Source organism: Papaver somniferum, chromosome 10 (genome assembly GCF_003573695.1).
Source record: "Papaver somniferum cultivar HN1 chromosome 10, ASM357369v1, whole genome shotgun sequence".
NCBI lineage: Eukaryota > Viridiplantae > Streptophyta > Magnoliopsida > Ranunculales > Papaveraceae > Papaver > Papaver somniferum.
This window is the reverse complement of record NC_039367.1, coordinates 162,496,127-162,517,565: the sequence shown is the minus strand read 5'-3', so window position 1 is coordinate 162,517,565 and position 21,439 is coordinate 162,496,127. Positions and strand designations below refer to the sequence as shown.

The 21,439-nt window shown below is 36.0% G+C and overlaps 2 protein-coding genes across 2 annotated transcripts; both read left to right on the top strand.

The window, feature by feature from the left end:
- Positions 1-6,209: 6,209 nt before the first annotated feature.
- On the top strand, positions 6,210-7,193 carry LOC113316753 (F-box/kelch-repeat protein At3g06240-like). The gene has a single exon (XM_026564901.1). The coding sequence runs from the start codon at positions 6,210-6,212 to the stop codon at positions 7,191-7,193; it is 984 nt and encodes a 327-aa protein (XP_026420686.1).
- Positions 7,194-17,532: 10,339 nt separating this feature from the next.
- On the top strand, positions 17,533-21,439 carry LOC113318212 (transmembrane protein DDB_G0292058-like). The gene is made up of 9 exons (XM_026566350.1): positions 17,533-17,812; positions 17,921-18,087; positions 18,576-18,757; positions 19,074-19,358; positions 19,449-19,507; positions 19,800-19,836; positions 19,993-20,064; positions 20,241-20,565; positions 20,846-21,439. Exons 1-9 carry the CDS (start codon positions 17,707-17,709, stop codon positions 21,224-21,226), a joined length of 1,614 nt encoding a protein of 537 aa, XP_026422135.1. The 5' UTR covers positions 17,533-17,706; the 3' UTR covers positions 21,227-21,439.

The window sequence follows — 21,439 nt, the reverse complement described above, 5'->3', positions numbered from 1 at the left end:
ACCCGAACTTCCAAATATCGCACAGTTTGTCAACAGCGTGTGTTGATCCAACTTGACTGCGTCAACTGCAACAGTTGATCCCTTCAGACTGGATCAACATCAACATATGATGTTGATCCACAAACCAAATCCATATCTTGGTTTAACTTCCAACATCCTCCCTTAAACCAAGATATCATTCAACGATAATTCCGTAACCCTCTTCTTCCATTGATAAACTTTTGCACGTCCTTGTCTTTTATCATTTACTATTCCTCTTCTTCCATTGATAAACGTTAACACGTTCTTGTCTTTTCTCATTCTAGAATTACGTCATCTTTAACAAGCTCAATTCACAAAGCAATCTTCTTCACAACAATCATCAAACACTCACTTCACATTCTTCTTCATCGCAGCGGAAACCTTTTAGCAAGCTAGAAACACCTCATTTTGCTCCATACAACTTTCTATCCAAACACAAAACCAAATTCTTTAACTCAACACCGAGCATTGTAGCTCATCTTCTTCCTTAAATCTTCTCTTCACATGTTACTTTAACAAGAGTCACAACCGACAGTTAGTGATGTCTAGAAATGACTTTTCACAGTTCACAAACCTTTCTTCTCTTCTAAAGTACACATGTTGCCATATCTTCACGATCACAACCTTGTTAATTGATGTGATGTTCTCCTCAACTCATAGGTATTATAACCTCCTTTTGTTGATCACTCTCTTCTCAAATTGCAGCACCAACTGCAACTCAACACCGAGCATTGTAGCTCACGCATGTAGGATCGAGCAAGAGAGAGGAGAGCACACACGGAAGCAAATAAAAGACTACATTGATAATCAAATTCGGTGTACATTAACCCATGGTTTAACAGCCTACTTATAGTCTCACAAACTTGATGATCACTCAAAGTACTTACCTAATAAAATCAAACTCTAAATAAAGCACACTTCTAGAAACACAAAGAAACTCTAAACATAGTAAAACTCTAAAACAAGCAACCGACACAACTTGCTCTTCTAGTTAACCCGAACTTCTAAATATCACACAGTGTGTCAACGGCGTGTTGATCCAACTTGACTGCGTCAACTGCAGCAGTTGATCCGTTCGGACTGGATCAACATCATATGTTGATCCACGAACCAAATCCGTATCTTGGTTTAACTTCCAACACAACTGAATCATAAAAGGAGTTATTATAACTTTTAAAAAAGAAGGAACTATTTATGTTGTCCTAGATGGAACTGGACGCGAAAAGACACAATTAAAATTTATATCAAATGAGCATAGAGATCGGTTATACAAGTCCGAAAAGACTTTACAAACTATGACCACACCAAAAGCAAAAACAAAATACGAAGAGACATAACAGTAATTGAGAACAGAAGGCCTCATGTTCCTTGAGATCTTTTATTCGTATCCCGAGTTCTGTTATCGTCAGATGGTACTCAGCCAGTTCTTTGTTCAACTTCGTTTTGTCATCTTCAAGTCTAGAATTGTTTGATGTCAACTTTGAGTTTTCTTCCTCTAGAGATCGTAAATTAGCCGATATAGATTTCAACTTGGAGTTTTCTTCCACTAGATATTGTAACTTAGCCGATACTGATCCAGGGAGTATACCAGGTAGACTCCAAAAAGGTGAGTTGACTTCCTCATGAGTTGACCAGGTACCTCTTCCTATTGCAGGATTCCAGATGATCACCAGACCTTGAGAGTTTTTACACTTAAAAATCCCACCAGATTTAGGAAAACTAGCTTTGAAAGCGTCGAAATCGCTCTCTTTATTATATCCCAAAGACAGATGTTTAGAGAAACTTAAATTTTCTTTGCCTCTAAGATCTTTTGGAACAATAGGGTTGATACCAAAATTCTTTTTAACCCTGTATACGTAAAATTGTGAAACTCTTTTTGGATTGTAAAACTCCGTATTTGGATAACACATTACTATAAACAACTGAGGATCTCTGTACCACGACATGTATGCTCGCTTTGATAACGGAAAAGTGAAAGTGATAACGAGAGAAAGTCTCAAAAATAATGATGGGAGGAACCTAGCTAGATTGTGAAAGAAATTAGTGAAATTTTTCTTATGATCGATCGCCTAAGATCAAGCACTATATAGACCATATATAAATATAGAGAATAATACATCAAAAATAGAAAAGGTAAGCGTATGTACATTCAAATGGAATCATGTTGTTCACACATCATGACAGAAAAGTCGCATAGAGCTCAACAATTACAAGTAAGTTTACTTACAAAGTCTAACTATTATGGTTTTATAAAAAGTCAGTGTTACATAATGGATTAGTTAGCGCGACCCTGTCACCGGATAACCAGTCAATTAGAAGTAAGTGTACATTTTCCTTTAGCATAGGAACTATTCAATGATGGGCATAGCTGGTGAGAAGGCACTGTCGTAGTAATTTGCAACGGAGACCAAGACTAGTCAATTGTTTTTAATGGGCCTAGTTGAAAAGTAAAGTAGCATCAATAAATCACCGTCGGATGTTTGACTCAGTCCGAATTAAAAACGGCAAACTCGAATAATTTGCTAACTATCCGGCATTAGGAGATGGAGCTTAGGAGTTTTAGTCCGAGGCAGATGAACATGTTCGGCTATGTAAATGTTGAGCAAATGGTGTTGGAAATATGGTAGTGAGAAAGACCATTTATGGTGCAAACTGATTGCTGAATAATATGGCTCAAACTCCCTTTTGGTTTCCTGATTTGGTTACTGGCCCTACAGGTACTTCTTGTTGGAAAGAGATTGCAAAAACTAGCAATTTAGTTGGTTCAAACTCATGTTTAACAATTCATGCAAGTGAAGTTATATCTTTCTGGTGGGATAGTTGGGCTGGTATTTCAAGTTTGAAAATGATTTGATTGGACTATTTTCTGTTCCTTAGATTTTTGTAGTTCTATTTTTTCTTGCAATCTTCTACTACTGGTAGACACTGTGTGTAAATTCTGTTTTTTCTTCAATTTTAGCTCTCCTTCTATTTAACAGTTCTTGTTTGTTCACAAAGATTGAATGTCATGTTTTGGTCACATGCCACCATAAAGCCTTCTCTTGAGCCAATAACAATTGAAGCTCTGGTTCAGAGTCGATCGTACCAGATCAGATAGACCGGTTAACCTGAATAAAAATAGTATAAGCGGGCTTTTTATGGCCTATATAAAATGCCCAAGCAAAACGCCTTTCAAAGAATCAGAATACTGTAATTCTCCCGATTTTATTGGGGTCATATTTGGTCATTTCCTATATATTTGAGTCTCTAGCTTTTACTTTTCTAAACAAGGAAACCCTAGTTAAGTTTTTTCTCTCAGACTTAAAAGAAAAAGAAATGTCAATGTCAAGCGATCCTGAAGATGTCTATCTTGAGATTCTCTCAAGGGTACCGGTGAGAACAACATTAATAAAAATTTATGGGTATCGAGGGTTCATATATCGGAAAACATAAATCAAAGAAGACAATGTTTAAAGTGGTTCGGCACTAACGCCTACGTCCACTGATAGAACCCGAAGGGTGAATTTGATTGATCTCCAGAGTTTGATAATTCTGGGATAATTACAGTTACATAAGGTTCACTTCTTTATAGAGTGATAAGAGATTAAACTATGACTAACTACATGATTAACAAATCCACATATTTTGGATGCTTTGACTCTTCTTCACCTATCTTAAGTGGAGTCTACGGTAGTTAGATTACATATATATTACTAGACTTAGTCTTTCTTCATATGCACCTACTTAGTCTTCTCTTCATGTGAACTGCACGATCACCTTGGTTGTTGATACACGAACACAATATTCCAACACCCCCCTCAAGTTGAACACGGAAGTTTTCTGAAGTGTACAACTTGAAAAATCTCTGGAATAGAACTTTGTAACCCAAAACTATGTAGGTTGAACTTCGATCTCCAATCACGGAGATTGACACTTGAACAAAGGTACAGAAGCAGCAAATAGATCTTCACAACCGTAGCACATAAAGTTTTGTCCCTTAGGGTTGAAAATATTGGCTGGATGAAACGATCAAATTGTTTTGTATAAGAATTGACCGTATTGAAAAACACAGATTTACATCTGGGTATCAGAGTTTTCGTGAATGAAAAACACTGTTGTAAATGAGATCATAAAACTAGAGAAAATCTTCGTATAAAATAGATTACCAAACGATGGAAAAGAGACTACCATATATTGGTAGGATATTCTTGAAAATCAGAGATATTTACGGAAATAAATTCTCAGAAAAGAAGGAATAGAGAATTTATGATTTGCTATAAGCAAAATATATATGATTGATACCGTATCAAAATGATACAGAAGAATACATGAATTAACCTTGTTAAAAACAAAGTTTGTGATGCAATTATGCAAATGATATTTCAATACCAATGCTTCTGTGAGGATATCTGAAAAACCCCATAGAGTGCTTTACTTGAATGAGTGAGATAAAGACTGCTTTGTCGATGGGAACACAATCTTTCATTGACCAACAATAATTATTGCAGTGGTTGTAGACTCGAACCTTGATGGATGGTGGAACACCATGAATGGAAAGAAAAGTAATTGCTACCGTGAAATTGCAATACAGAAAAGCAAAAAAAAATAACTACCAATATATGATAGTCCAACGTGCTGGCTTGTGAAGATGTGGAATATATTCAACAAATATTTTGATTACCAGAAAAGGTAAGAAGTTCGAAAATGTTTTCCATTTTCGGAATTGATTTGGATACTCTTAATATGAAACGAATAAAAAAAAATGAAGAACAAATTAAAAATACTGTTGATGAAGCAAAAAGATGATCTGATGCGGTGACAGAGAGAACCATTGTATTTCCTACTTAACTGCAAAGATTAGAGATTAAAGATACGAACAGTAAATTCAAATAAGAACGAATATACCCGTAGATGATTGAATAATTAGTAAATAAACTAATTCCAAAAAGTTCAACAAGATCATGTTGAACTACTGAATATAAAACCTCGTTTAGAGGAAGAAACCCCTTAGGTGTTGACAGAAAACGAAACAACCTAGGGTTATGTTCGATACCCATGGTAAAAATCTCGGGTAATGAGAGTTTTCTTGAATGAAAACTGATTTCGAAATGTTATGAGAAAATCCATATAGAATGGACTGTGATGAATATATCCCAAAATATATGGGACATGAGCAGGACGGAGTCGTATGATAACAACCGTGACCCGTAACAAAAGTAAAAATAGAACGACTTACTTCTTGAAGAAACAACCAAAAAAAAAGTTGTATGACTCATCTGGCTTGGTGAGTTAATGAATTCCCATTAGTCATTGAATATATGGGAAGCAATAAATCAATTCATTTAGATATTATTGCAGAGACACGAAAGCATATATTGAGGCGATCAATAGTTTGCAAATAAGATAGCACCAAAAAATAAACTTGATGAAAAATATCTTTTGTGCTAGAACACACGACCTTATATGCAAGATCATGACCAAACTCTCACTGTGGATTGCTTGAGAGCAGCAAAAGCATTGATTATTTTAGATTGACAAAGAAAAGAAGAAAAAAGCTTCTGTTGATACGAAGACAAAAACTTTAACTTTGTTGCGGAAGCGATTTGAGCAGATTTCTCCGCTCTGATACTATAATAAATTATGGGTATCGAGGGTTCATAGATCGAAAAACATAAATCAAAGAAAACAATGTTTAAAGTGGTTCGGCACTAACGCCTACGTCCACTGATAGAACCCCGAAGGGTGAATTTGATTGATCTCAAGAGTTTGATAATTCTGGGATAATTATAATTACATAAGGTTCTCTTATTTATAGAGTGATAAGAGATTAAACTATGACTAACTACATGATTAATAGATCCACACATTTTGAATGCTTTGACTCTTCTTCACTTATCTTAAGTGGAGTGTACGGTAGTTAGATTACATATATATATTACTAGACTTAGTCTTTCTTCATATGCACGTACTTAGTCTTCTCTTCATGTGAACTGCACGATCACCTTGGTTGTTGATACACGAACACAATATTCCAACAATTAATATGTAAGTGCGTTTGTAAATCTTGGTTTCATACAATTTCTAGTCCTAGTTTTATTAAGATGCACCATGATGTTACTGTCCGAAAGAAAAACCCTAGTCTCATGTTTACTGACTATGACTTGAGAAGGCACGCTTGCCAAATCAACACCATAAGTTATGATTCAGTAATGTCTTCTCCATTGCAATCCAGTGAGCGTTATGAGGGTTATGATGTTGTTAGAATAGACTACCCATTCATATCTTTCCGATGGAAGAAAGATGTTGAACTGTTAGGTCATTGTAATGGTCTAATTTATTGTTTGGACAATACTAGGAGACTTTCTTGTCTTTGGAACCCTGCCACCAAGGAATACAAAATAATACCCAAGCTCCAATTAGGCTCAGACTTAGTCGAAGTGGATAGTGGTACTTGGTGGATCGATCCTCCCTTATCACAAGAACATACAGAGAACACTACAATATGTCTGCATGCTTTTGGTTACGATTGCAAGATTGGTGATTACAAGGTTATTTGCGTTGAATACTTAAGCGGAATCAAGGACGGATGTTTAATCCACGTCTATACTCTAGGAACAAATTCATGGACAAGCAGTCAGACTGAGCTTGAAATGGTTCCGGTTAGCCCACAGAATGGGGTACTTGTTAATGGACTTTTGCATTGGTTGGGCATAAAGCATGGCAAAAAGGTAATCATGTCTTTGGATCTCAATAGCGAGAGATTCAATGAACTGGAACCACCAAAAGAAGCTTTAGAGAATTCTTTGATAACTGTGGAGGCATTGGAAGGTTTCCTTTGTGTACTTGTTGAAGTTTTTCAGGTTCAGTTTGAAGTTTGGGTGATGCGGGATTATGGGGTTCGAGAATCTTGGACTAGACGTTATATCCATGATGATATTGGGACTTTAAAACTTTCTGGTATCAATGTCCGCGAGAATACAATTAAATCTTTTTCGAAGGTTATGTGGTTCTTTGGTGAGATTTTATTATGGGATGGCTATAGAACAGTTTTTCATGATCTAAAACACCTAACTGAAAGAAAATTAAGTACATATATAAACTTTTCGAACTTAGTAGTGAATTATTTTGAGAGCTTAGTTTCAGTTAAATCTGGTATTTATGTGGGCGAGAATCAAGAAGACGAAGAAGAATAAGACGAAGAAGAATAATTCCTCAATGAATGCTTAATCCGATGAGATTCGGTGGTAGATCCTCCTATATGAAAATTCAGTCCATTAGTTGTTTCTTCATAAAATTCAAACAACAAGACTAATTAGAGTGAGTTTTTAAGAAAAATTGTTATTAATTTGTTTTACTCAATTTTTTAATTAGTAATGGCCGTGCTTTTTTAATCTTTTACTTGAATTTATTTTCCATAAGGAGTATCCTTATCTATACAAAGTCGACCATATGACAAATTTATTTTCCATAAGGAGAGACAAATAAATGGATTTTGAGCTAAGGTTCTAGCTTTTTGATGATGGAATGATGGCTTCAAGCAGTTTAATGAGATCCGGGTAATGTTGGCCATAACCTATTGCGCTGCCGTCTGGCGGTCTTGCAGGTACATCTTCTCAGTAGGACCAGTTTTTTTAGTAGCTCTATGTTTTCCGTATTCTCCAAGTTTTGAATCTGTAATTCTTTCTGGATACAAAACAATATAAAATATACACCCCATTGTGATATTCTCTAGATTATATTTTTTGTTCCACAATTAGTGTATTTCTTGAATATGCACTTTCTGTTTTGTCACAATCTGATACCGTGGCAAGTTTAGTACTTCGACATCCCAAAGTTGGTTTCAAGTTTCTTCGTGCATATTGCGTATTTTCACAGATACGCCCGATAACAGGGTGAGCCAGAAAACCCGGTTACTGGCCGTAAGAAAAGAAAAAACCTAAATGGGCTTTTGATAACCCAAGTAAAACTCTTGGAAGACTAAGACGAAGCCTTTTCAGAAAGCAGAATATTTCTAGCCTTAAAATATGAAACCCTAGCTGTTAATTTCTTCCCGTCAAACTAAAGAAGAAGAAATAGCATCAATGTGAAGCATTCCTGAAGATATCTATCCTGATATTCTCGCAAGGCTATCAGTTAGATCCACGTACGTATGTAAGTGTGTTTGCAAATCTTGGTTTGAAATAATTTCTAATCCTAGTTTCGTTTGGATTCACCTTAATCATGCTAAACAAAGAAACAACACTAGTCTCATGTTCACCGATTGGGACTGGACAACGAGATCTCGGGGAATCTCCACCATAGGTTACGATTCAATACCTTCGTGGGATATTGATGATGTTTCTGTTAGGAAATATCACCCATTTGGATCCGATTCTGTTGAACTGGAAGGTTACTGTAATGGTCTCGTTTACATTAGAAATCATAGGACGAATTTCTCTTGTATCTGGAACTCAGCTACCAGAGAGTACAAAATAGTCCCCGATTCGCCAAAAAATATAACGGTTACTCTATTCGTATGTGTGGTTTCGGTTATGATCGCAAGATTCATGATTACAAGGTAGTAATTGTAGGGAAACTATGCAAATGTGCATTCGACGTCTATATTTTAGGAAAGAATTCATGGGTATCCAGTTATGCTGACCTTCATATGGTTCTGATTCGGAGAGCAGATGGGTCTGGTCCTGCAATACAGGTGAGATTTTATTATGGGATGATCGAGTTACACTTGTTTTGTACGACCCAAAAGATGAAAGCGCTAGACCAGTAGGAAAGCATAGTTTACACTGCGGGAATGTAGTGAATTATTTTGAAAGCTTAGTTTCAGTTAACCCTGATACTTATGTGGGAGGGACTCAAGATAGTGTAGAACAACAGAAGAAGATTCAGATTAATCCTTAATGCGAATGGTTAATAAGAAGAGATTTGGTGATACATCCTCCTCACCTTCTTATTGTTTTTCTTCTTCTAACTATATACTCAATGAACCTCAATGTCGAATGCAGATTTTTCCAGCGCAGCAGATATTTTGATTCAGATTGAGCTTTGTTATATATTCTGGAGTATTTACTTTCTGCTCGAGGGTTCTGTCTAGATCGCCAAGCTTCCAGTCTATTAGTTTGTTTTCTTTGGGATTTTCTTGGCCACTAACTTGTCATTCTTTCGTGCATCTTGTTAAAACACTTGCAAGTTGGTTAAAGATGTCAGTTTTTTCTTACCACACCTAATGCAAGATATTTAATTTGTATGTGCGGACGTGCGGTTCCAGAACTCAAGAGCATTATCATGAAAATTGCTCAACCACTAAAAACCTCTTACGCCCTTTGACGAAAATGACATTTTGTTGCATTCTCCATCCTTTTCTGCTGCAATTTCTTGTGAATATGTGGGGTGAAACCATTTCATGTGGTATCTGAGATACAGCCACAAAGTAAGGCCACTCCTCGTTGTGCATTATGGGCACCTGTGACGAAGACAAATCCATAAGACCGTGTAAGAAACTGCATAACAGATATAAATATCCAGAGTAAAAATTTTCTTTTTGTATTCTTTCGGAAAACCAACCTACGGTTGGATTGGACATGCATATTCTTGTTCATGGTTTTAACTTTTTAAGTGCGTCAATTGTCGACCGTTAGAGAACACTGCCACCTTTTTTACAGTTCTGGTGAAAGCGTTGTACTGCAATAGTAAAAGAAAGCTTATAAAACTATACATAGGCTTGAGTTCAAATCGTGAATGTCGTTTCTGAACATTAAAATCCAAGCTTTAAACGTTTTGCTAGTTGCCATGTGTTGGAAAAACGATTAATAAAAATACTTTTTTAAAAATTTTAATTTAGTGTTTCTTTTGTGAATGAAAACTTATTAGTCTCACATAGTGAAGTTTCCACTCTTTAATTGTTTTTAAGAGACTATATAAGATTTTTAGTCCCACATAGGGGAGGAGCTCTTCTTAACTTGAGTTTGTCAATTATATAAACAAATTCACTTCTTTTGTAAAAACATTGAAAAAAAAGGGTTGCTCTATATTCTAGAGGGACCCTTATATGGTAAAGGGGTTGCTCTATATTTTAGAGGGACCCCTAAGGGAAAACATGGGAAAGGGTTTTCTCTATATTTTAGAGAGACCCTAAAGGGGATTCTCTATATTTTAGAGAGACCCCCAAGGGAAATATTTTGTATTGCTTTCTTTAGCATTCACGATTTTCCTTAATGTTTCAAGTTGAGCATCTACTACATATGCTAGTAGTAGGTGTATTAGGGTGTTTTATCCTGGAGATATCCGTCCTGTGAGGGCTATAGCATCACTCTTGAGTGTAGCCGGGCGTTAATGTCTTAAGGACAGCGTGTTGAACACGCGACTCACTCTGTTTTCCAAAGTTTTTCCCTGTTGCTGTTGCGGAGATATGGGGAGCTTGTTCATTTCGTCAAAGCAATCACTTCCACTATAAAGGAGCTAAGTATCAATAACTTTTTGCTTATTTGATTTTTCTTTGTTTTTGATTATTGCACCCAACAATCTTAAGACATTAGTTATTTGTAATAATCGAAAATGGTTGGTCTTGTGAATCATGGATGTTAATTGTGGAGTGAAAAACAAAAAACGAATTTTTGCTCAGCTGTAGAGTTTCGAATTTATCTCTCAACATAGAAGGAATTTCGATGACCCCTTTTGACACAACTTAGTAGACATCCTGATAATTACCCGCGTAAAATTTCAGAATTTTTGGAGTTGTAAAAATATTTTTTTGATATTTTACAAAACAGAAAAACGTTTCTGAAAAATTCTGACTAGCAGAAATTTGTTGTTAACTAAATTAATTTTTGTGGGGTAACCATGAGTTTTTTGAAACGCTGATTCAAACGAAGTTTGTATATATAGATGTTATCTTCAAAACTCATATTTTACTTTCTGATTTGGAATTGTGATTTGTGAATAAAGGTGTCATCTCCGAGGGACATGGCTAATAGCCGCATGTTGTTGGAAACAAATCTTTCAAAGATGGCAAAGGTGAGAACATCGAACGCAACACTAAGCGTGGTCTTCATAATAAAGGTATGTTTCGTAGACCTGAATCTAGCATTACTTTAATTAAGGGTGATTTTTATGTTTGTAAATTCCTAGCCATATGGCAGTAAATTGTAGACAACGTAAGAACCTTAATAAGTAGTAAGTTAATGCTAATTTAGTTGAAAAAAACTAGAACGAGTTCAGTGGCATGATGTCGGAAGTTATTTTAATAACTAATGTGAGAGATATTGATGGGTGGACTTTGGAGCCACTAAGCATGTTTGCTGAAACAGAGACCTGTTCATCTCCTATTATAGGATAGGGGATGTCGAGAAACTCTATATGAGTAACTCATCTGCAACAGAGGTTGCATAAAAGGAAAAGGTCGAGCAGAAGCTCATATCTGTAATATTCTCACATTGAATGAAGTTTTCATGTTCCGGGCATATGCAAGAATCTTGTATCTTTTTATGTTGTAGATGGTAAAAGATTGAAGATCTTAAGTGAATTTAGAAAACTTGTTGTAACTAAGGGCAGTGATTTTTTAGGCGACGGTTATAAGACTTAGGGTCTTTATAAGCTTAAAGGAAAATCTGATAAAATGAACATAGTTGATTCTTGTTCTTTCTTTTGTGTGACTTTGACATGTAAATTATAAGTCAATGCATAAACTAGATAGCATAGGCTACATACCCAAATTTAATTTGGATATTGAACACAAAATTTAAATTCGCGTAGAATCAAAATATGATAAAAAACCTTTTAGCACAATGTTCATAGAAATTCTAAACCCTTAGAATTAATTCACTTGGACCTAGTTGACATGAATCCGATTCAAACTAGAGGTGGTAAGAAATGGTTTATTACTTTTATAGACGACTGTACTAGGTATTGTCATATATATTTGCTTAGAGGTAAGGATGATGCCTTAGAACCTTTAAGATGTATAAAATTCAAGTTGAAAACCAAATGAATACTACCATTAAAACCATTAGGTCTGACCATGGTGGTGAGTATAAAATTCCGAAAGGATATTTCTGTGTAAAACATGGCATAATACACGAAGTTACCCCTCCTTATTCACCTCAGTCGAGTGGTTTAGCTGAACGTAAGAACCGTACCCTTAAGGAGATGATGAATGACATGTTAATTAGTTCAGGATTACCTTCGAACTTGTGGGGGGAAGCTGTCCTCTCAGCCTGCTATATCCTGAACAGAGTACCTTTTAAAGGATCAGATAAAACTCCATATGAACTGTGGAAAGGTAGACAACCTTATTATGCATACTTCAAAGTGTGGGGGTGTTTGGATAAGGTTTCCATCCCTAAACCTAAAATAGAGGACCCAAAAATATAGCTTCGTCCATAACATTTACCGAAACCCCACTCTGCTAAGAAGCTTCATTTAGTGAAATGGACAAAGTCCGTCTGAAGCAGACTTGGGATCATGCTAGTTTACCTCCGGGAAGTAAGACCATAGGATGTAAATGAGTCTTTAAGAGGAAACGTAAGATAGATGGAACTGTGGAAAAATTATGAGGCTAGGTTGATATCTAAAGGATATAAACTAAAAGTAGGTGTACATTTCCTTGATTCTAGTTCGCATGTGAAAAAAATTACTTTCGTTGAGACGCTAATTGTTATTACTGCCATAAAAAACTTAGAGATACATCAGATGGATGTTAATACAAATTTTATAAAGCCGTGAATTAGATAAAGAAATTTACATAGACCAACCTGAGGACTTTGTAGTGAAAGGTTGTGAAGACAAAGATTGCAAGTTGAACAAATATTTGTATTGTTTTCAAATAAGCACGTAAACAGTGACATGATAATTTGATCATGTGATAATGAGTAGTGGATATAATTAATTCCACTAAAACATACGCTGAATGATAACGTTGACTTGAAAAACTTAGACCTTATTGATGTAATCATAAGGATAAGGATTAGAAGATAATCTAACATTTATAGTCTTAGTCATTCTCATTGTGTTGAATTTGTGCTTATGAGATACAATCAGTCTGATTGTAAGCATGCCTTACTCCATACGATTCTTCTTGTAGATTCGAGAAAAATAAGAGTAATGGAATATCTTAACTTGAATACTCTAGAGTGATAGGATGTCTGATGAATTTAATGAACTGTAAGAGTCCAGACATTGCCTATATTGTGAGTAAGTTAAGTATATATACTTGTAGTCCAGAACAAGAGCATTGGGATGCGCTTAATAGAGTATTATGGTACCTAAAATACTCTATTACCTTTTGTTTTATTTATGAAAGGTATCTTGTTGTCCTTGAGGGACTTTGTGATGCAAACTGGATAGTTGACTCAGAGGAGTCTAAGTCTACCAGTGAATATGTTTTCACTCTAGCAAGAGGGTTTGTTTCTGGAAGTTTTCCAGACAAACATATATTGCTCAATTCATTATGGAATCTGAGAGTATTGCGTTAGATAAAGCACGAGAGGGGGCCGAGTGCCTAAGATGCTTTTTAGAAGACATTCCTCTCTGGCATAGGCCTGTGCCAGCTATATCTATACATTGTGTTAGCCAAGCTATAATAGTGAAAGCTAAGTAATAACTAATCTCAATCGGCGTTATTTCCATTGATTGGCTAAAGTCCAAGGAGAATTTCGCGCAACCTTTGACGAAAGGATTGTACAAAGAGATAGTCAAAAATGCATCGAGGGGGTTGGGGCTTAAGCTCATATATTAAACTTACCATGAAGGATACTCAACCTTGCTGACTGGAGATCCCATGATCAAGGTTTCGAATGAGAAACTAATTTTTGGTGGGTAAAGGTAAACACTATCAGAGATTTTCATTCTCTGTCCCTTCCCTATGGTGTAGACGTGATAGTGTGACTGCGTGTGAAGGATGACTTTTTAATAAGTCTTAATGAGTTCTATTGTTTCAATTTAAGATTGAAGTGAGGTGTAGCAGTAAACACTCTTGATCGAATTCACCTATCTGAATGGGGAAGTGGGTCGCTTCCTATGAGAATATGAGCTGATTCTCTAGAGCATTCTGAGAAACAGGATAAGTCCAGGGCCAAAACGGACACAACGGCACGAGCTTGGCAGCAACCTTGGAGATATCATGCGAGGTTATTATCGCGGATTACACCAAACGCTAGCAGTTCAAGACATCGCGTTCACTGTCTAACAAGTAGTTCCGGTAATCTCTCACTAAGCAAAGGTTCAATACCTCATGGACACCTCTGCCTATAGTGGTATTTTCTGTTTTTCGTTTTTATGTATTTTTAATTCATTTTGAGAAAATGAGTTTTATGTTGTTTTTATGGTCTTGGTATTACTAGTTCTTAGGACCTAAGGGTCACTAAGGGTTCACTAGTTCATGATTTTTCACTTCGGTGAAAGAAACCTTTAGTCTCACTTGTGAGAAACTAAAGATGAAAGCTCTCTATACTATTATGATTTATGCAATCCATAGTATGACCCTGGATAAACACACTACTGTGTGAAGGAGAGGACGTTGAAAAGGCTAGTATGAATTCAACATGCACGATCTGTCTGTCTGTTCAGTCAGTTCGGGTCGTGAGATTGGGTTGTTGATTTACCAAGATCTATCTGTGTTTCTCACGTTTTATTGAGTTTTCATTCATGTGGGGGATTGTTGGAAAAACGATTAATAAAAATACTTTTTTAAAAATTTTAATTTAGTGTTTCTTTTATGAACGAAAACTTATTAGTCCCACATAGTGGAGTTTCCACTCTTTAGTTGTTTTTAAGAAACTATATAAGACTTTTAGTCCCACATAGGGTAGGAGCTCTTCTTAACTTGAGTTTGTCAATTATATAAACAAATTCACTTCTTTTGTAAAAGCATGGAAAAAAAGTGTTGCTCTATATTCTAGAGGGACCCCTATATGGTAAAGGGATTGCTCTATATTTTAGAGGGACCCCTAAGGGAAAACATGGGGAAAGGGTTTTCTCTATATTTTAGAGAGACCCTAAAGGGGATTCTCTATATTTTAGAGAGACCCCCAAGGAAAATATTTTGTATTGCTTTCTTTAGCATTCGCGATTTTCCTTAATGTTTTTTTCGGAGTTGCCAAGCTCAAGTTGAGCATCTACTACATATGCTAGTAGTAGGTGTATTAGGGTGTTTTATCCTGGAGATATCCGTCCTGTGAGGGCTATAGCATCACTCTTGAGTGTAGCCGGGAGCTAATGTCTTAAGGACAGCGTGTTGAACACGCGACTCACTCTGTTTTCCAAAGTTTTACCCTGTTGCTGTTGCGGAGATATGAGGAGCTTGTTCATTTCGTCAAAACAATCACTTCCACTATAAAAGAGCTAAGTATCAATAACTTTTTGTTTATTTGTTTTTTCTTTGTTTTTGATTATTGCACCCAACACCGTATTAACCATTTGGTTTTCACAGTTTGTTTAGTACTGACTGTTTGGCCGGACTTGGATCTCCTCCAGCTAGGGACTGTCACGTGCAGTAAGTAGTATAGCTGTTAAATGGCCGTAGGACCTAATAAAAATTTCAAATATCAATCACGTCTTATGGTTTAATAAGAGCATCCACAGTGGGCGAGTATAACCAAAAATTTGGGATGAGATCGTAACACAGTGGAACGGAGTAAAGATTAAATCCCAACCAAAGATCAAATTCCAGACCAAATATGGTCGCGACCAAATCCCAAATTCTAATATAGTCGGGCGTAAATTTAAAGTACGCTTGTTGCTGGGCGTAAATTTAAAGTACGCTTGTTAACGGGCGGAGATTTAAATTACGCCCGATGAAATTTTAATTAAATAAAAAAAAAAAAGAATGAGGCGGACTTTTAAAGTCCGTCTGATGAAAGTTACAAAGAATGCGGCGGACTTTTGAAGTCCGCCTGATGAAATATTAGTGGGGCGGACTTTTAAAGTCCGCCTGATGAAATTTATAAAAAATGGGGCGAACTTTTAAAGTCCGCCCGATGAAATTTTACAAAAAAAAAATGGGGCGGACTTTTAAAGTCCGTCTGATGAAATTTTAATCATGTACCGTTGCGTCACAACACGGACTAAACCCAAATTTTGGTCTTTTTTTTGATCTTTGATCTTTGGTTTTGATCGCACCACTGCAGTTGCTCTAAGCGCCCTCCAAACGTCCCAATAAAACTTTCAAATTTCAAATATAAAAAACCGTGCTTCCGCAACGTGTGCGGGTTCCTGCGACGTGTCCACAAAAATTCTGGCAACTATTGAAACATCAAAAGAAGAAAAAGGTGATTCGACAAAGAATATGATTATGATAGCATAGCTGTTAAATGGCCGTAGGACCTACCAACAAGAACGCGGCAGTTTTCAAAAGGAAGAGATAGAAGATTTCCAAGGCATTTCTTTTGTCCAGAAGATATTCCAGCTATTCAAATCATTTTTTATTGGACCAAAATACCCTTACTGTTGTACTTTGTGTGTCCCATCTGTTGATTGTTTCTAGTTAAAGCTGAAGGGACACACTGACACCTTCATAAATCTAAAATAATATCAAAACTGGTCCAAAATTATCCCTAATGAGCGGTTTGAAATTGACCACCAAACCGACCGATGCTGTTAGAGCATCTCTGGCGAGAGGGCAACACTCTAAAATTCTTTGTATTTACGGAGAATAAAAAAATATTTAGATTTGCTTTTTAAATATATTTATCGTAAAAATATTTGGAAATAAAATCAGTAGTCCACTAATAAAATCTGCACATATTATTATTGGACAAAATAACTGATTCGAGAATTTGAATTCAAATGTCAAGAATTCACTAGTCAATGACATATGAAATAAATCTGGATTTGAAATTATTTTGCCAAAATACATAGTATATATTATGTGCTGCACAAATATGCCCATACAAATATATTGTATCAAAAAAAATTTCCCTTTGAGAATTACATTCTCATTAAATATATATATATATATCTTGTATAGGAGTTAGGTATAAAGACCCTAGGGGTGGAATGCGATTCTACATTTGCCATTCAACTTTGCATGAAGGAACCCAAATCCCATGGAATATGAATGTGTTTGTGGAAGATATTCAACAATTGAAGGCTTGTTTTGATGTAATCTCTTCTAGTTAAAGATACATAGAGGCTAATTTGTGGCAGACCACTTGGCGAAGGGAGGAGCTGCAAATATGTCCGAGGGAACCTCCCGCTGGCATTAGACATTTGATCAGCGAAGACCTATCTGGTAGAGCTGTTTGAGAGAAGTTAGGGTGTTTGTTTAGTTTTTGGCTCCAAGCTAGTGTAGCAAAAAAAACAAAAAAAATAAAAATCTCAATAAATATAAATATGGATATTAATATTTTCAATTATTTTAATGATTTTTCTGTAGTTAATATTGATATTAATACTGGGTAGCCAACACCAGTTAATTACAATTAGTGATGCATACTGGACCAACTTTCTATGGGCGTAATTGTACTTCCACATGGTGAGGGGTAATCTCGTAAACGGACTGATTATATTTTTTTGTTTCCTTTTTCTGAAGACAGAGAGAGAGACTGCTTTCCCTTTAAGCCTTCACAAAAACTAAAAATCTTTCTCTTAAAACCATAAAATCCTTTAGATTAACCCCTTTAATCCCAATTTCAACCAAAAACCCTCCTCTCCTCTCAAATACTTCATCTTGTAGGAAAAAATTTTCTGGGTTTTGATCAAATTTGTTTTCCTAAAATGTTATCCTTTAGATTACAGACCAGTTTCCTTCTACTACCAACTCTTCTCCTCATAATCTCCTGCTGTGTCTCTCATGGAGTTTCTCAGTCTTTTAATCACCAAGGTACTGATTTTTCTTCTTTATCTCTATTTTCTAGAAACGGTTTCTCAATTTTTTTTTAAATAATAAAAATTAAATTGAATTTTTCTTGCACTGTTTGAAATTCTGCAGAAATGGTGGTGGGTAGAGAATTGTTACAGACAATTGATGGAAATGAAGTGTTGGTAGATAATTCAACATTGATTCTAGCTGAAAGGAGGACATTCAGGAAAGATCCTCTTGATAATATGAAGAGGTATAGAGGTGGTTGGAATATCAGTGAAAAGCATTATTGGGCTGTAAGTGTTGTTCATTTCCTTAATTTATGTTCACTTTTGCTTTGTGGGTTTGTCAATTTTTGCTGCAATTGTTTTCAATTTGTAATTTGGTTTGTCTAATTTTAGGCATTCTTGTTTTAACATATCTGAAATTGTTTCATTTGTTGTTGAAATGAGTTGGGAATGGATTAGTTAAGTTTGTTATCTCATCTGGGGTTCAATCTTGCATTATCTAATTCTGGCCCTGAGGCTAGGCCGGCTAAAGTCAACTTTCGGCCAATTGCCCCCAAGAGGCATCAAATTAAACCATATAATTTTAGTAAAAACAAGTTCTTGTAGAATGTTAAACCAACACGACTGTAGTCCAGCTATTAGGATTGGAATTGTTTACATTTTGTTTATGTTGGTGCCTTAATGTTAACATTGCTCTGTTTTTAGTATTCGACGTTCTCTTGTTTTGTTTATTTGTTTATTTATTAATTTGTGTTTTCCCCCCCTTACATGTGCAGTCTGTAGGATTTACAGCTGTTCCATTATTTGCTATTGCTGCAATCTGGTTTGTTCTCTTTGGAATAACCTTGTGTTTCATTTGTACCTGTTATTGCTGCTGTCCGAGGGAACCATATGGCTATTCTAGACTTGCATATGCTCTCTCACTTATATTTCTGATATTCTTCACCATTATGGCAATGTAAGTATTTTTGCATATTTTGTATTCTCTTTTTGTTAATCTTTGATTAAGAATGGGACGTGGGTGGTGTATTGCTACTTGTACTCTAGATCTAGAAGGTCGGTCATAGAAATGAAATTTTTTCCACGGTTTTAGTCACTAGGATTTTAACATGGTGTTAGACATTATCTTCTTTGATGTTCTATACCCAAGCTGAACACTTACTACTGCCTTGCCTATATGTATTCATTCACTGGCCGATATCTTGCTCATGAGAAGAAGGGGCATAAGCCATTTTCTGATTCCGCCAAACTCACACGTTTCTTTCTGGTTTCAGCATTGGATGTGTTGTCCTGTACACTGGTCAAGGCAAATTTTATGGAAGTACAACACGTACATTCGGATTTATTTTGGAGAAGGGGGATGTTGTGGTGAACAACCTTAGAAACATTTCCGAGTATCTTGATTCAGCTCAGAATATCACGATAGACAGGGTTTTCTTACCTTCTGATATGCAGACTAAGATTGACGACATTCAAACAAAAATTAATTCTTCAGCTAACAGTCTTGCAACTCGTACGGACAATAATAAGGATAAGATACAAGATGCCTTGGACACTGTGTAAGCACAAACTTGAAGTCTTCCATATCTTATTCCATGGATAAGTGCATGATTTGTTCTTAATGAAGTTTATTTGTTATTTTCATGCAGGAGAATTGTTCTTATCATCGTATCTGCTGTAATGCTCTTTTTGGCATTTCTTGGATTTTGTAAGTACATTGATTTCCTAACTTTATTCAAGTTTCGTATGGTGCATTCTTTATGCGTAGAATAATCTTAAGAGTAGAGAAAACCATAGAAACATTAATAAGAGATTGAATTTGTTTGGAAGTATAATTTTTTAAATAATCTAAACTCTTTGATTACATGTTCTGAGCTCCTTGTATAGATCGACCAGAACCTTACTAAATTTCTGACACATTTTCAAAATTCTCCTGCATCAACTCTTCTGAATACTTTCCTTTCTTTGACGTTTGATCTTTCTGTTGTGTTTATATGCAGTGTTCTCTATTCTTGGGATGAAATTTATTGTGTCCATGTGAGTACATGAGATAACTTACCTTCCCAGACTATGTTGGCTTATTGTGTTGTAAAATATGTCCGTTTGAATCTATTTTGGCTTATTGAGTTTGAACATATGTTCGCTTGAATTTGTATCTGTTCTAACTTTGCTTTTTGGTAATAAACGCTGCAGCTTGGTTATCATTGGATGGATTCTTGTTGCTGGCACATTTATCCTTTGTGGAATATTTCTCCTTCTTCACAAGTATGTAAAAAAAATAAAATCATAAGTTTCTTGCGTTTAATGAACACTATTACGTGCTTATGATTCCTGGAACACATTCTTGTGATGTCTTTTCCGCAACATGTCCAGTATTTTTTTCCATTCTGTTGTGGAAGTTCATTATGAAGTATCTCATGCATTTTCTGTCATATGATTAGCGTTACTGCAGACACGTGTATAGCAATGAATGAATGGGTTCAACACCCGACTGCTCATACAGCTCTTGATGATATCTTGCCGTGTGTGGATAATGCTACTGCAGCTGAGACCTTGTTACGAACCAAAGAAGCTACAAGTGAATTGGTCGGCGTGGTGAACCAAGTCATCACCAACGTCTCTAACAACAACTTTGCACCAAGCTTCTTTCCATTTTACTTCAACCAATCTGGTCCAAAGGTTCCTGTTCTATGCAACCCCTTTAATGCTGATTTTACTGATCGGGGATGTTCGCCCGGTGAAGTAGATTTTAACAATGCAACAAAGGTAAACTTGAGTCTAATCTATCTCTTTAGTTAGATACACTTGGTTTTACCCGTCCATTCGAGTGGATGGCCTAAAACGTCCACCAGCAATGGAACTCGTTCTTTTTAACAATGTTTATGTCGCCATCCCTCACCCGGTATATTCGTGTTGACCTGCACTTCTATAGTCTAAGTAGGTCAGCAAAATGTTACTGTCGAAATCTTAAATTCAAAAATGTTACCATGAACACCATTTTAAAAGCAAGTAACATGTGTTTCCTTTGATGCATCATCTCATGCAGGTGTGGCAGAGTTATGTCTGCGACGTTTCATCAACAGATATTTGTACAACAGTCGGCCGCATAACCCCTAAGTTTTACACCCAGATGAGTGCAGCAGTTAATGTGAGCTATGGGCTTTATGCTTATGGTCCATTCCTAGTTGACCTTGAAGACTGCACATTTGTGAGGGACACATTCTCAACAATTGGTACAGATTATTGTCCTGGGTTACGACGATATAGCCAATGGATCTATGTTGGGTTGGTTTTGGTTTCATCTGCGGTGATGCTTTCCTTGATCTTCTGGGTTATCTATGCTAGAGAAAGACGTCACCGTGTTTATACCAAACAATTTTTAGTTCAATCAGGTCAGGGTACGCACGGAGAACACAAGGGTGCTTAGTGAAAACTAATAGTTGTCCATTCTATCAGGTAACATTGAGAGTGTTTTATTCCTTTAGACTTTGTTTTTGTAAATCATTGCAGCTTGTTGTACTGGTGCATACAGTTCTGTATATATTTTGGTGCTTAGATATCTCATGTCGCTGATCCATGTTTAAGTTTAGAGTGCATTTATCGATCTATTAATACAATTTTATTGAGGCTTTGTTTGATT

Bases quoted from the DNA above. Each gene is read 5' to 3' on its own strand.
- LOC113318212 (XM_026566350.1), top strand. From the start codon at position 17,707: ATGTTATCCTTTAGATTACAGACCAGTTTCCTTCTACTACCAACTCTT. The intron at 18,088-18,575 runs GTAAGTGTTGTT...TTACATGTGCAG, and splicing joins GTGAAAAGCATTATTGGGCT to TCTGTAGGATTTACAGCTGT. The intron at 18,758-19,073 runs GTAAGTATTTTT...TTCTGGTTTCAG, and splicing joins TTCTTCACCATTATGGCAAT to CATTGGATGTGTTGTCCTGT.
- LOC113316753 (XM_026564901.1), top strand. From the start codon at position 6,210: ATGTCTTCTCCATTGCAATCCAGTGAGCGTTATGAGGGTTATGATGTT.